Source organism: Blennius ocellaris (assembly GCF_963422515.1).
Source record: "Blennius ocellaris genome assembly, chromosome: 8".
Classification (NCBI taxonomy): Eukaryota; Metazoa; Chordata; class Actinopteri; order Blenniiformes; family Blenniidae; genus Blennius; species Blennius ocellaris.
Window position 1 is genome coordinate 17,372,287 of NC_137657.1, and position 16,113 is coordinate 17,388,399.

At 38.1% G+C, this 16,113-nt stretch overlaps 2 protein-coding genes across 2 annotated transcripts; one reads left to right on the top strand and one right to left on the bottom strand.

Moving 5' to 3' along the window:
- Positions 1-3,554: 3,554 nt before the first annotated feature.
- Positions 3,555-6,101, top strand: lim2.5 (lens intrinsic membrane protein 2.5; the record flags this gene model as incomplete). Its single annotated transcript, XM_080501530.1, has 4 exons — positions 3,555-3,732; positions 5,040-5,189; positions 5,664-5,798; positions 6,040-6,101. The coding sequence occupies 4 exons, from the start codon at positions 3,555-3,557 to the stop codon at positions 6,099-6,101; spliced, it is 525 nt and encodes a 174-aa protein (XP_080357656.1).
- Positions 6,102-6,433: 332 nt separating this feature from the next.
- Positions 6,434-7,345, bottom strand: LOC308133212 (free fatty acid receptor 2; the record flags this gene model as incomplete). Its single annotated transcript, XM_080500513.1, has 1 exon — positions 6,434-7,345. One exon carries the CDS (start codon positions 7,343-7,345, stop codon positions 6,434-6,436), a length of 912 nt encoding a protein of 303 aa, XP_080356639.1.
- Between the last annotated feature and the right edge of the window lie 8,768 nt (positions 7,346-16,113).

The following is a 16,113-nucleotide window of genomic DNA, read 5'->3' on the forward strand; positions in this document are numbered from 1 at the left end:
ATACTTTATTTTAAAGTTTTAATTTAAATTTATATTTGTATTGTTTTAACGTCAATCTTCTATATTTTAATTTTCTTGTATATACATGACTAAAAGTTCTTTTGTAACGGTATTTTCTCATGGTAATAAATTAAAACATAAAACATACACTTGTATGATTTGTTATATGGTTGAAAATGTCAGAATATTTTTTACAGCATGTACAAGTTAAGTCATATTTACTTGTCTATTTTGAGACTTAATTCAGGGATATATAATGGTGTGTGGATGAGGCTCTTCTAAAAATGTGTTTTGAAATCAAACTAGTTGGAACCTACAGTTCGTTATTATCACAATATCTTCTCCTATCATGCTGGGGAAAATGTGTTCCTGTACACCACTAGAAGCGCTCTGCTGTCCCTCGGGGAGGGTGTGCACCGCACTTTGAACACCCACTGCTTTATTTCAATGTTGTATAGCAGGGGTAGGGAACCCTGGTCCTCGAGAGCCGCAGTCCTGCACGTTTTCAATGTGACGCCTGTTGTAGCCTGCTACAGTTTCACAGTCTTTACAAAACAGAATCTGGGAGAACTGATGTGACAAATCACCAAAAAAAAAACCCGTTATGCTGCCTGCTCAAAACCACCAAGGTAGTCCTATTTTTGGGACCGTGATTATTTTGCGTGAGAAACATAGAGCAGGTTTACATAAATTGTTCTTGTTATAAAGGTACCTGCATTCACTGTTTTTGTGCTTTTGCTTTGCATTTGGTTTCCTTATGAAAGGAATGATTGACACAATATCTTTAGAAATTGCCTTTGCAATACGTTTTCACCATAAAGTCTCACTGCTTATGACCTCAGCTCTGGGTGGGCCGATAATGAGATAAAGCATTTGCAAGGATGCCTGATCTGCTTCATTTCCTCCTGTGACTGATGCGGCGGTTCTCCTCAGGATAGTCAGCGTCTTATTGTAGCATCCGTCCTTCCTTTAGATTCCAGTATTAATCTTGTCTCGCGGAGATCAACTGCTTTTATACTTGTTCTGGTGCAGAAATACGTTCACCGCCTGCAGAATGAAGTGTCAAGCCTTTGTTTCCGTTCTTCAGATGTTCCTTGACTTCTCTGAGGTCCACAGAGATGGAGAAGTAGTGAACACAGGACGAAAAATAGAAGTGTCACCAGTGAGAAAAAAGGACTGATGCCTTTATAGTTTTCATTGCAGTGAATCAGTGTTTTGTCTGTGCAGTAGGTGGTGCTGCGGAGCAGAGCAAGGAGCACCATTCCCTTATTAATTATGCAGATGTTGAGACTGTTATAATATGAAATTGAATCAACAGGCTTTTCTGCATCTGTGCGTGTAGTAGTTGCAAGTTAGCAAGCCAAATGGTGGGGCGTATTTACTGAAACTGAAGTACTGAGTAAGTATGACACTGATAAAGTGGGTGTACATACTTATGCTGAAGAAATGATTTAATCAATTTATTTAGCTTTAAGGATTTTTTAATAGATTTTTTTTAATTATTAAATGGTTTGAATTACAATGGAAAAAGCTTATTTTTTTCTCCTATTACAAAATGCGAGAATTAAATATAAAAGATGGAGTTACTATAAAGGCGTTTGTCAGACTTCCTGGTTAAAGATTCAACTTGGTATTTTCTCTTTGTTAGATGTGGAAGATCTTGCAGTTGTGTTCTCAAAGTGATGCGATTCATTTAAACACTACTGCAAACAACACATGCAGATACATTAATGTGATAATTCATATGCTTGCACTACATTGGCCTATGCATTATGATCCCCAATGCAATGGTGGTAGAGCTGTTGTATGGCGTTTAACTTGATTTGGAGGATTGCAATGCTCATCGTAATGTTGCAGTTGAATAATGCGTTTGTCTTATTTTCAAATATATCAACATGTTGTACCATATGAGTTCACCATTTACCGGCAGTGCAGTGTTTCTTCAATGTCATTACGCGTTCGGGGTGAACATGTATAGCACACACTGCATGCAGCGTGTCGTTTCATTTGGCCATGTATCTGTCCCAAGTGTGTGTGTGTGTGAGTCCACACCCCACCCACACTGAAAGAAAGTGTGCGCTTCAGCATGTTCCATTGACCACAGCAGTACTGCAAGCCTTTGCACATCCACAGTTCCAGAACGCCTCATAGAACAACAGACATGGACTGTGGTGCCGTGGCCTTGTATCCCAGAGACCCTCTCCCATCCCCCAATGCCATCATCCCTCCCCTTACCCCCTGAACCCCCCTCCCGCCAGAAAAACACTCCCACGTCGTTCAATGTGAACCAGTCACATGGCTTTTGGCCCTCCAGCTCAAGTGCATTTGTTCTGTGCTGATTGTTTTAAAGGATTTTGCCTCCATCAACAGAAAAGTGGAGGGGATAACCTTTTGGAATTCAGCCTAGGGCTTCCTCTTTGACGTTTTGCTCACTCCTGGCCTGCACTCTCTCCCACTCTTTCCCTGAGGAAAGGTTGATACTTAAGAGGGTTGATTTATTCTGAGGAAGGTAAGATGGTGTTGCTTCTTCTATTTTCTGTTGTTGGCTGATGACACTTTGTGAGAATTTACATATTCATGTAGACTGTGAAGGCCTTCATTCTCATTTCCTCAGAAGCGGGTTTGAGTTCAGACCCCATACATTGCACCTTTTCATAGACATATTTGTGTTGGGGCTTTTCCAACATCGTGTTAATTATTAATATAGTGATGCATTAAGATACAGTCTGCATTTCTTCCAAAAAAAGTCCCAACATTCATCTTCTACTGACCCTACAGTCCAGATTATAAGGGTTTATGTTGTCTCTTATTCTTCAGAGTAAAGAACTAGTCTATTCACTCGCTATACTTTTCAATGTTCATCTATAGGCATAATTAATGTCCGATGCTGCTTCTTTTACAGGATTGTCTGTGGCATTTGGAATTTTTTTTTTGTGGTTGGGCGATATGACGCATTTGTCACCTCTGTGACTATAAAAACATATTCAATCTTAGAGGAAATGAAAAAAAAAAAGTTGCAATTACCATGTTAAATTGTGGCTTGTATGATTATATATTTCACATGCGTGCAGTGCTCTTTGTTGATACACATAACCTGTAACAACATGTAATTGGTGGATTAACTGTAATATCTTCATGTCAGTTCTTCATGCATCATTCTAGATGGTAACATCAGATGTTGCTTTCAGTAAAACGGTGTGATTGTAATATGATACAGTGAAAAGCCCTGTCTGCCATCTGATACACAGCAGTTCCTGTTTCTAAGTAGGAAATTTGTTAAGAGTGTCAAGAAATGACATTGTTTCTGGTTAAAAGTTCATCTTAAAAGTATGTGGATCTGACCTACTGTCATCTCTTTTTAATCATGACAACACCTCTAATATCACTGTTGACTGACTCGACTGTTAGCAAAGTTTGTCGAGCTCTCTCCGTCTCTTTAGTTGATGTCCTACTGATTCAATATCCATCACGTTATGAGCTCACGAGCAGGACTGACTCCTATCTTCTCTTTTCACACAGTGCATAAAGCCTTCACCACCATCATAGTGTCACTCATGATGTACAGCTTCATGGGAGGGGGCCTGTTTTGTGCCATTGTGGGGAACATCCTGCTGGTGGTCTCCACAGCCACGGACTACTGGATGCAGTACCGTCTGTCTGGCAGCTTCGCCCATCAGGGCCTGTGGAGATACTGCATGTCTGGAAAGTGCTACATGCAGACTGATAGCATCGGTAAGTCGGGACACATCTACCTGGAGCATGAAGATGTCCTTTAGAACTAGAAATTGGCAGCAGTGCCACAGTGTCTTTTATTGTATCCGGTCAAAATCAGCACACAAAGCACTGTATTATTTAAGACCTAATATTAACCCAGACTTTGGAGGTGTGACAACAATTTCTTAATATAACTAATAGAAAGAGGCGCAAATAAAATGACGAAGTGTAGCTTGCATCTAATGTTACACTGTCAATTATAAGTCCCATTATCATGACGAGTGTCTAACAAGTCTAATCTATTCTTTGAAACAGCACTGACTATGGCATATTGGCAGTTTCTGAAAATCTGTAACTTGCTGAACCTGACATAATAAAACGGGTCTGAATGACGTTAAATTAAATGTTGATCTTGACCTTAGGCACGTGTAGATTGGTAGTTTACAAGAGGTGGACAAACATTTCAATCTTATACTTTCAAGCTGAACTTTGTTTAAAATCACAGCGTAGTTTTCACTTTTATGAATGTCTGCTGGCCAAATTGAATTATCATCAGATCATTACAATAGGATACAGTTCTAAACTAATGAATGCAATAATATGAACATCAGATTAAGTAGGAAATAGTTGGAGACTTGGTTTGGTTTAATCCCAAACTCTACCAAATCTCAAGGTGGTGTGAGAAGAAAAAGTAACCAAGATCATGAAACACATCAGGATCCATCTCTTGAATTTGCATGGCTATATGTAACATAGTTAATATTCATATTTATATATTGGGAACATGATTTAGATGTCTGGGCAGCATCATTTTAAAGGTGTTAATAATCAAGACACTTTGTGTCAACTTGTTTTGCCTTGGCTTTAAACTCCTACATGACTGCTGACTTCACTCAGTACAAAAAAGAATGAGTCACATTAACCTGTGAGGCTGTATTAACCCCACTTCCTCAACCTATGCAGGGGAAGTTTCAGGAAGGCATTATGCGTATATGTTTAACCACAATGAACATTTCCCCAAAAACTTTATTTAGTTAAGCATAAAGAAGCGTGATGTTCATTTTATTTAAAATTGTTCCACTTGTGTTGAGTACATGTAAGCCTTTCATCTCTGAAATCCAATATATACAATAATAATAAATCATAACATTAGTGCCATGTGATAAATTAGACATTGTAAAAGCCATTCAGTATCATTAAATCTTTAAATGACAGAGTCCATCTACCAAATCACAGTTTTGTAATCTTCTATCTCTCTATTGAGCAGCTTCCTGCACATATATTCATAGTACTCTCTCCATGTCTCTTGTCTTATTTGTCCTCAGCCTACTGGAACGCCACTCGTGCCTTCATGATCCTGTCCGCCATGTCTTGCTTTGCTGGCATCATTGCAGGAATCCTCTCATTTGCCCACTTCTCGGCTTTCGAGAGATTCAACCGCTCATTTGCAGCTGGAATCATGTTCTTTGTTTCAAGTGAGTCATAGATATAGTGGGCAAGCAATGCACTTTTTGTTTTTTTTTTGACTCCACATTACACTTTCTAATATTTCATTGCATTAAATAACTGTACATGTTCATTGGGACATCAACAGAAAATTCATTTACAAATTTGTTAAGTCTTGCATAGTTTGCAACTGTCATAGTTTTGAATGGTCTCCACTTGTAATTTTTGGAAAGAAGCCATGACAGTAATGGAACAAAAAAAAAAGTAATGTTGGAAAAGGCATGTCCCTGACCTGATCCCCCGATTGTTTATGCTGCTACAGCTCGGCGCTCTCTGGCACTCCTCAAAATCTTTTGGTATCAAAACCAAACATTTATAGAATTTACCTTAGATGACAAGCTCACCAGAGCTTACACAGAAACCAAGTTAAAGAAATTTCATATGGAATTACTTTTGTTCTTTGAGATATGAACTTACGTGTCCTTTTCTGTTTATCACACCAGCTCTTTTTGTACTTCTTGCAATGGCCATTTACACCGGGGTGACGGTGAATTTCCTGGGCAAGCGGTTTGGTGACTGGCGTTTCTCTTGGTCCTACATACTAGGCTGGGTGGCACTGCTCATGACTTTCTTTGCAGGTTGGTTCATAAACACACTTGTATCATAAATGTATCAAGCTTATAAGTCAACAAAAGTACTTTGAATTCTCATTCTACACATTTAACCAGGCTGTTCTGTTTTCAAATCTGGTCTCTGATCATTTTGTCTAGTGGTTTGTTCTGAAAAGCAATCTCCTTTTCTTGACGTCTCTATAGGAAACTGAGATGGTGTGATTACACCGTACGCCCTGTTAACTGTGAACATTCCTTTTCTTTGCAGGTATATTCTACATGTGTGCCTACAGAATGCACGAGTGCAGAAGAGTGGCTGGACCACGTTAAACTACACTGGAAATAATGTGTAAAAGCCACAAAGGATATCTGTACACATGCAAAAATAAATGACGTACTGGCAACTAATAAAAATGGTAAATTTGCATATGTGCTAAAAAAAAAAAAAGAAGTCTTGTGGTTTTGTCATAAAAATGTCAGAAGTGGTTTTGGAGTGGAAAACAGAATTACATTAAACATGTAAATGCATTTCAAAGATTAATTTATTTTTTCTCTCAACGTACAATTGAATATGTACATATACAATTTCTAACCTTATTTGCAGAAAAACAGCAATGCTGAAGCTTGCTATGCATTTACAATATTAACACCATGTTTTACACTCAGCCAGAGCTCGTGCACGGCCTTTGCTGTTGTGAAACTGAGTGTCCAAATCTTTTGAGAATGAACTTTCCAATCATGCAGCGAAAGGCGGAGGAAGAACAGTAAAAGGTTATAGGATCAATGCATGTGTTGAAAGTGCAAAGCAGCAAAGTATAACACCTCCACCATGGGCTCTTACCCTGTGCGTAACCCCATAAATGAGACAAGTTAAATGGCAAAACACAAACGAGGAAGACCGCAAGGGTTCCCAGTGCCATGCCGATGGCCTTCTGTTTCTGCATTTTGGATATCCTGGGGCGGCTGAACAGAATTATGATGCAGTGCATGTTGCAGTAAATGCAAATTGCTAGAGGTAAAAGGGAAAGCACAAAGAAGATCTCCAAACGCACTGGTAGAAGGACCTCCAGCTGCTTTTCAGTGAAGTCTTCATAGCATCTACTTGAGTTTTTGCTGGACAGGGATGGGTGGTGTTCGGTGATGAATGTGATGCTGCAGTGTGCTGCAGAGGTCAGCCAAATTACAATGCTGACAACCACCGCGTACACAGATTTCTGCAGCTGGTGGTAGGAGACGGGGTGCCCGACTGCAATGTAGCGGACCACGCTGGCTGCCGCTAGAAGCAACGTGCTGGTGTAGATCGAACAGAAAAAAATGAAGGAGGTGAAGGAGCACATGATCTTTGGCAGAGTCCACTCCATGCTGGAAGCAGCTTCATGCATCTTGAGAGGGAGGATGACCAAGAAGAGCAGGTCGGAGACGGTCAGATTGAGTAGCAGGATGTCTATTGGAAGTGGTTTGGAGTAGATCTTTGAACTGAAGGCGTAGAGAGCCAGGAGATTGGCAGGGAAACCAATCAGGAAGGAAACAATTGAAACTGCCAGAATGATCTCAGACTTTATGAATGGCTCCATGTCGGACCTGGACTGAAAGAAACAACAGACATGAATCAAAATGAATGTTTGACATTGACATGTGGCACCAACAGTTGGAGGGAACAGATTTTCAATATTTGTGCCTTTGACATCTGCATGACATAAAGTGTACATCTAAGAAACAGAGGTTACTTTAAAGAATATCTTCATCCACTATGCTGCTTTATCATATTCAATGGGAGTCAGCCTAAGAATCAAGGAAGACTACACTGTGGACAATCCATCAGAAAACTCAAGCAAGCACAGGGAGAACCTGCAAACAATTGTGATCTAAAAGTCCCTATCAAACCATTAAGGGAACAAAACGTAAACCGGGTACCAATAATTATCTGACATGTGGGTTTGACATCAGAAATATACAAAACATCCACAATGATGCATTTTAAAGAAGCGTTGATATTCATCTTAAAATGTTAACCTGCTATGGTGTAGACATTAATAACCCCTCACCTATCTTTGCATTTCTGTGTCTTCAATGAACCAGTTACATTACAAATCAAGTATCAAAACAAGCTGCAGTCAAATTTCACGTTTAAATCAGACCTATATTTTTCAAAGTTTAGTATTATGATATAAAAAGGAAAATTGACTTACCAAGCAGCACAAGTGAAGCAACTCTTGAGGCTTAAACACAACCAATCCTCCTTTCTGTCCCTCTCATCAAAGACAACTTATGAGGTCAAAGATGAGCTGATATAAAATGTTGTGTCCCTGAAGCGAGTCATACTCTAACTTTAATATTAACCAAAATGCAAAACAACAACTGATGTTGACTTTTATCCTGTGTTTATTAAGGAAGTACCTCCTCCCACAAGCTATCAACATGAATCTATTCTCAACCTGATAATTAGATTTTCATTTCATCAGACCATGACTCTGCATTTAAGGAAAGTAACTCTCCTACCGAAAGCCCATGAAGAACACGAAGCCATCGTTAAAGAGGAAATGTCGTCATTTCGAAGACTATTCTTTTGATTTAGGTGCAGAGAAGCATCGTCACATATCTATTTTTGTTTGTTTGCTTGCTCTGTGACCGTAAATTGTAAACAAGCATTGACCTCTGTCGGTTCACAATGTCACTGTCACAGCTGTGACGTTCTCTTTGGTATCCCTCCTGTTCTGTATTCAGGGGCCAGCTGTTCAAAAAATATAATGTTACTTTTCTGTTGCCTCTATGTCTCACAATATGAGGTCGTCTTATCTCTTTTTATAACTTAGTCACGGCATAGTCATGTCAAGTTCCTGTCTTTTTTACTTCTTCTGTGCCTGTATTTTTGTCTCTTTGTTCCTCACGTCTTCACTTCCTGCATGTGATCAGCGTGTTAAATTCTCACTCGTTGTCAGCTGTCTCTTCTTTAGCTTTTCACTTTCGTCCTTGTTTGTCTTTCTGTTTAGTTTCCATTGGCAACTCGCCACTATTTAATTGGGCTAAATCATCAGGAAAGATTTGAGTCCTTTTTCGGCTTATGCTGATAACTCCGTTTTCAACGAAATGAAAATAAAATACGGTACTAAAATGTGAACATCTTTGCAAATGATAGCTGTGTGTTTGGCTGTTGACATCACATATGTTGTATGGAAAATGACAATATTAATAGTTAAAATGTTTGAGAAAGCACAAAAATGGATGGACGGATGAACAAATGAACTGGTGTGTCAATTACTAAATGACATTTACTGCACCTTTGCCATCGGCAGTAGCTCAGCTCCTCTTTGGCTGACTATTTTGTTGTTCTGTTGCTTATTGCATTAACTCTCATTTTCCGAACTCGTTTTCATACACAGAGGAAAGTCTCTCCTCCTGAGGGTTTCCCTTTGGTCCTTGGAGGCCTGATTGTGTGGCTTCATTGCGGACCCTATTTGCAGGTAAACAGAAGACTTTATCAAACAGTCAATGCATTATGTCATCTCATGTAAATACTTACAGACATATTATTTGGTCTGGATTTTAACCCATTATTGGAAGAGCTTTTTCATTGACATCTGTCACAGTAACTTAAACCTTAAGCGTTTTTGAAAATGTCTCTGAAAATGTGGAACAAATTGTGACACACAATGCACGTACAGCATTAGTCAAATGCTCGCATTTATCTTTATTTAATGTAGATGCATTTTATGGGATGAAATCTGAAGCTTATCATTATCACTATGATCATTGATTATCTTTTGACAATAATTCACATGATGTAGAAAATGAATTGTCAAGTCATGTGAGATTTTGAAGCTATAGGTTATATTTTTTGTGTGGGTCTTATCAAGGAGACAAAAATCAGGTTAATGAAATGTCTTTCTATCACTATGAATGTTATATTTGTGCTGTGACTAAGAATTAAATTGATTTCTTCACCTTGGAAGATTTTCGTAACTCTCTTCCCCTTCATCTTGGACAGCAATCTCAGGATCTGAGCTTTGAATAAAACAAATATTTTAAATATCTTATAAACTGTTGGGCAAATTTTTTTTTTTAATCTTCAAATAAAGAAATGGGAATTGCAATTAGCAAAAAAAATTCAGTCAACCAACCTTTTTCTTGGATATTTTCTGTTAATGAACATTGCACATCCTAATAGCAAAGCGATTCCTATAATCATCAACCAAATTGGCAAAGATACTGTAGTAACACAAAGAGAACGTATCATTACAATACTGAATGAAATATAAAGAAAAAACTGTGAACCAGCAAGAGTATAACTTACATGTATTTGATGAGTTTGCAATAGAAATCCATTTGGTGTCATTACCGAATGAATTCCAGGCTGTGCAGGATACATTAGTCAGGATTTTTGCTGGGATGCTTATTTCTTCACTGATGGAATGTTTCTTTTTCGCAGATTTAGAAATCAATGAGGAAGGGAGCGTGTAATTCCCATCAATCACCCAGTTTAAGGAGGCAGAAGGAGACGCTGCAGCCTGGCAGACACACCTCAGAACTCCTCCCACCTGACTGCAGGAGGTCTCGGGTAGGATCAATGGAGCGTCTACAGAGATGAAACACAGGATGCAATATAAGGTCTAAAGGGTGGAACGCAATCAAGAAAAGAGTTCAACACTTAAGGTTTTGGAGTTGTACGGTGTCAGTCCCCCACAATTATTGTAATTGTAAAATGAATTGATTTCATAGAGCATTGTACAAGATCAAAGACTGGATTCATATTCAAAAAATGTTTTGTAAGTACAAAGTAGAGCCACTGTAATGATACAGTGTTGCCAACGTAGTGGCTTTGTCACCACTTAGCAAGTTTTGAGAGAGAATACAAATAAACAAATTGCTAAACCTGAACCTGTCAGTAATTCTTAATATGTCTGAACCTGTCAGACATATTAAGATTGTGTGATTTATTGATTTTTTTTTATTCCTCTTACATTATTCCTCTCATAACATTCCCATTATGATTACATGAACATGGCCAAATATGCAAATTAGGAACACTGGGGAAATTCCAGAAAACTTTAAGTAATATTTCAACCCTAAATGATTTGATGGTTAGTGAAGCTCACGATGCGTGCTTTAAACCAAGAGCTGTTCCTGTAAGTGTTTTCTAACACACGGTACAAAGTACTTTCTTCCACATATAGTTGAGTATTTTCCAAAAATGTAGGTATATTTTTCTTCCAGTATGGCGTGGAAATGTGAGATGTGTACTGGCATCATCTCTCAAAAAAACCTAAATGAGTTTTGGTTTTTTTCTATTTTACCATACAACTAATCTTTTAATCTTCAATTCCTATCTAGCAAAATTGCAAGTTTTTGTACAGTTAAGGAAACAAAACAAGTTTTACACTGAACATCCAGATCCAGCCACTCAGATTGCCCCGCTCCAACATTGTTACTGGCGGTGCATGAAAGTGAAGTGTCTTTTGTGATGCTGTAGAGGGTGATTCTTCTTTGAGTGGAATTTAATTTGTTAATCTGGCCCCTGTGTCTTTGGAGCCATGAGTATGTGTTTGGCTCTGGGTTACTGTCAGCAGAACACTTCACACTGACGTCTCCACCCTCCTTCACGGCGTCATCTTCCTGCACCACAGTCACACCGACAGGTTTATCTGAAGATAGGAGAAGTTCATACTGTTAAGTAAACCACTTTGAATACAAGGGATGCATGTCTTTGTGTGATGGACAACTTTACTTACATAATATGCTGAGTGTCATTTGTTGACTGTGCTTGGTGTAGGACTTGAACTGTGCAGAGCATCTCATTTTGCTGTTGTGCATGTCGTATGTTGCTACTCCGCGCAGCATCTCCATAAACAGCCATCCCTCCCACAGACTCCCATTGAAAACCTTTTCAGTGGAGTTTTGCAGAACCTGGCTTGTTTGCCAGTGAAGGGATGGAGGTGAATGAGAGCAGGAGTATTTTATGGTGCAGTTAGCCAGGAATGTCTTCCCTTCCACTATTTGACTCTGAACAGAGATACTTGGAGTATTTCTCTCTAGGAATCAAAATAAAGAGAAAATAAATGTACATTTCATATGTATTTTTTATTTTTTATCTGCAGTTATCACGTTTTTGCACTCATTTGTTGTGCAATCTAATCAAAATGAGTTGTTGATTACAAAAAGCTGTTACTTCTCTGAATAGCTATGAAGTTATTTGAACGCTTTATATTACATGAATGAAAAATTTAGCAATTGAAATGTTTAACCATCATTGTCGCTTCAAGTATACATGAGCAACAGTTGGAATAATAAAATGTGAAGCTTTTCATTTAACTGCAGAAGCTTCAGGAAGATCATATATGTTCTGTTTCATTGTTTAATCTATTGCAGTGTTTGCATGAGTTAGATTGAATTTGATCACAATCTACTTACTAACAAGGATGGTCACAGTTTGTTCATGAAATTTCTGACTTGTTTCCGACTCTGGGTCGATCCACACGTAGACTTGTATCAGGTGGTCATTTCTGCTCACACGTTCAATCAGTAGCGAACAGTTTCCCTCTGCTGCTTTACCCAAAACTGAGGTGCGTCCTCTGAACTGGTATGCCATTGCACGAGGACTCAGTCCATCACACACCACAGGATAATTTATTTTATGGTATTTATACCAGATGACCCTGGAGTGAGGTTGTGTCTGACATGGGACCACCACGCAGCTCCCCTCCACTGCAGTTACTGTTGTCGGTGTACTGATGTTCCAACTTCTCACCTGCACGACAACTGAGATATATTCATGAAATTAGAGGAGGGAGTTGATCATATTAATCATTCATATCAGTATATATTCAGCTCTGTGTTCAGTTGTTGAAATAAATGAGAAAACATTGCATGCTTCTCTGCTGTCACCTGTTCTTGTTCAAGGAAAGTGCAATGAGATGACACTGCTTAATATTCTGCCTGTGCTTATGTGGGTTTTCCTCCCACAGTACCGAGACCTGAATTTGAGGTTAATTTCTCACGCTAAATTGTAAATGATTGCCTTTATGTGTTTGAAATCTGATGGACTGGATGTGGCTTGCCTTCGACTTTAGTTAGAATCAGTCCTAATACCCTTGCCAAGCTAGGATTGGTAAAGCAGATGATGGATGGATAAACTGAATAGAAATGGTTTGAATAGAGTTTCAGGTATAAGATAAAGTTTTAGATTCATTAGGGTGAGCACTTCATATTCTAAGAAAGTTTTATGCTTTTTATATATATATATACATACACACACACACCCACAAATGCTGCCCATTATTATTATTATTATTATTATTATTATTGTTGTTATTATTATTATTAATAATAATATTAATAATAATAATAATAATAATAATAATACATGCCTGGTAGTACTTTTCACAACACTACTACAGAGTTAAAATTTAATATTAGTTAACAAATGCTTCAATATATTTTGTGAGTGAAAATTATATTTATGCAGCTTTTGTTGTACTTGTACTTTCTTGGTACAGTCCTTTATAAGAAGTTCTGTGTTCTTACCAGACAACAGTGCAAGCAATCCAAGGAGATGTGCAGTCCCCATGCAGAAAACATCCATGGCCATAAAGTAAGTCACCTTTATATTTTGTATTTCTGAAATGCAGCAGCTGTCAAAACATTCCTTCAGTGAGACAACAAAGATTTCTACCAATACATTGCATTATAACAAAGCGAATGCATAATGCTGCTCCCATAGACTTGTTTTGATATGTTCCCCACAAAATGTTAGGTTGTTTTAATGTTTTCAGTTGAAGCTGATAAAGTCTAATAGTTCACAAAAAATAAGTTCAGTGGATGCAATAGATGTCTTACCTCGGCAGAAAAAAAACCTGCTGTCTGTGTGTGTCTGTGATGGCCCACTAATCTTTTGCAGTGCTTAAAGTCCACCTTTTTACCCACAATGTAATCCCCCCCCCCCCCCCCCCCATTCTATTCAGTCTGAAACAGAAAACTTGCTGAGCTTGCTTAAAGCAGTCAGCTTGAACCGAGAAAAGACTCTGAAAGAGAAACTCTATTCCTTTTTGTAAATTCTGCTTAACTTCACACTCTGCTGTAACTGAGGGTGAAATTCCATCATCTCTGCAAACATAAAGTGAGCTGCTGTTCAAGATTCACTGTTTGGAATTATTGTTGTCTTTTCTTGACAAAATATAACCATAGAAATTTTTATTCTAAGCATCCTCTATACCCGCACTGTCCATTACAGGACAAACACAGAAAGACAGTAATCATTGACACCCATAGGCAATTCAGTCACCTCCAACACTCTTGAAGAGACTTCATTTTATTAAAAAAAGTATCAGTAAATTACTTCATCTGTTTATTTAAACAATGTGAAAAACACTATTTTCAGAACGTTAAAAATGTGATTGCATCATTATAGTAAATGCAAATTTAACTTAGTTGTAAAATAAAAAGGGTGGAATAAAGGTGGAATATATATGATTGCAATTACAGGCCACAGTACACAGGATTGACCGGGATTTTCTTTAAAGTTTTCCATAGCTAATTTCCCTGAAGGACAAGCAACAATGCTTGTTTTTGAATGTAAAACATTAATTAATTATAATACACAGCACATAATATGTATCGAGTGAAATTTACATGCATATCCACAAGTCAAATAACAATCACAGACATCTGCACATTGTCTTCTTAGATGTGTCAAACATTTTGAGTTTTTCAAATGTTGTGAAATGGAAAAATAAGCAAAATTATAGAACAGATAGATTATCTCATTATATCATCTGCAAACAAAATGTCTAATGAGCCAGTTGAGGAAACTGCTTTCACCACAGTAACCAACAGCTTCTCGTTAAAAGACTGAGACAATTAGCATCTCTATTTAAAACATGGTAAAAGCAGATGCAGTAATAAACAATGCAAGTGTTTTCAGAGATTGGGAAATCATGGATGTGAACACAATTATATGAAAATGGTCATATATATTTTATTTGTTTTTTTACTGTCATTATAAATTATTTACACCCGGAAGGAGGTTCAAATCTGCTTCAAAAGACTTCGTTCTCATAACATCTGAAGCTAATGATGGATGTAACATTTTTCAATTTTGAGTGCCGTTGGTACGATCTGCACAGAATGGGGATGGAGGCCTCATGTCATCCACAGGCCATCAGTTGCCCATACCTGGTTTGGAAGACGTTTGGCTGTAGTATAGATAAAATGACACTGGGTGGCAGCATATTCGAGTTTATGCCATTTGATGGTGAGAAGAATAATTCATAAAGGCTTTTTTTTCCCCCAACAAAGGAGCCCAGAGCTCATCACATTCAGGTTTCCTCTTTCACTCCAGTGCAGAGAGTCACAGAGGATGAACGGGGAACATGGTGAATAACTATTACTTTTTGATAATGTATAGATTTCTCCCAAATTCCAGACTGCACAGGTTTAGTGGAGACAAAGGCTTTGCTATATCTCTATTTTTCAATAGGTACTGAAGGTAGAAACTCATGCAAGAATATGGCTCAAGAAAGAAATACAACTCGATCACAGCAGTCATGGATTGCCTTTGAAACTCCAATTCAAAATCTGTCTCCTCACCCACTGGTGTATCCTAAGCAAGGCTCCCCATCATGAAACTGCATGATAACTCGTCTTACCTCCCCTGTGGATTTTACTTCCAGGATACCCGGGGGCAGCACAGACTGCAGAGTCCCCAGAAACAAGTCTTAAACATATTTGAGTTTTTATGATGCAGTTTTTTTTTTTTTATCATTGTTTTTGTGTTTGTTGATCTACCATTTCCATTTTGAAATTTGTACACATGCATGATAAATGATGATGATAATAATGATAGTAATTATTTAAATCATTAGCACTCTTCTATAGTTCCTACTCACATATTTAAGAAATGTAAAGGAGGAGACCAATATTGTGGCAAACAGGACAGATCTGTCAAAGTATAAAAGCCAGTAAAACAACTTTAAACTTTAACCTGTGTTGCAGAGTGCCTACATGATGGGGCAGTAGTGAACGCTCTTGCCTCATAGTGAGAACCTCATGGATTCAGGCCTGGACTTTCTGTGTGGCGTTTCCATGGTCTTCTTCTGCATGCAAGGGTTTTCTTTCCCACAGACATGCACGTGAAGTGAAATGATGAGCCGAAAATCCCTGAGCTTGGTTCTCTGTGATGAACCCTCACCCTGACCTTTTAGAGTTGATTACCCAGATTAACGCAAACTCCCTTTCCCCTTGACCCCGAAGTGGATAAAACACAAGACGGTGGATGGATAGTTGGAGCAGGTCATTTGGGTGATGGCAATTAAATATTATAAATATCAGTACGATAAACAAATTCAATAAC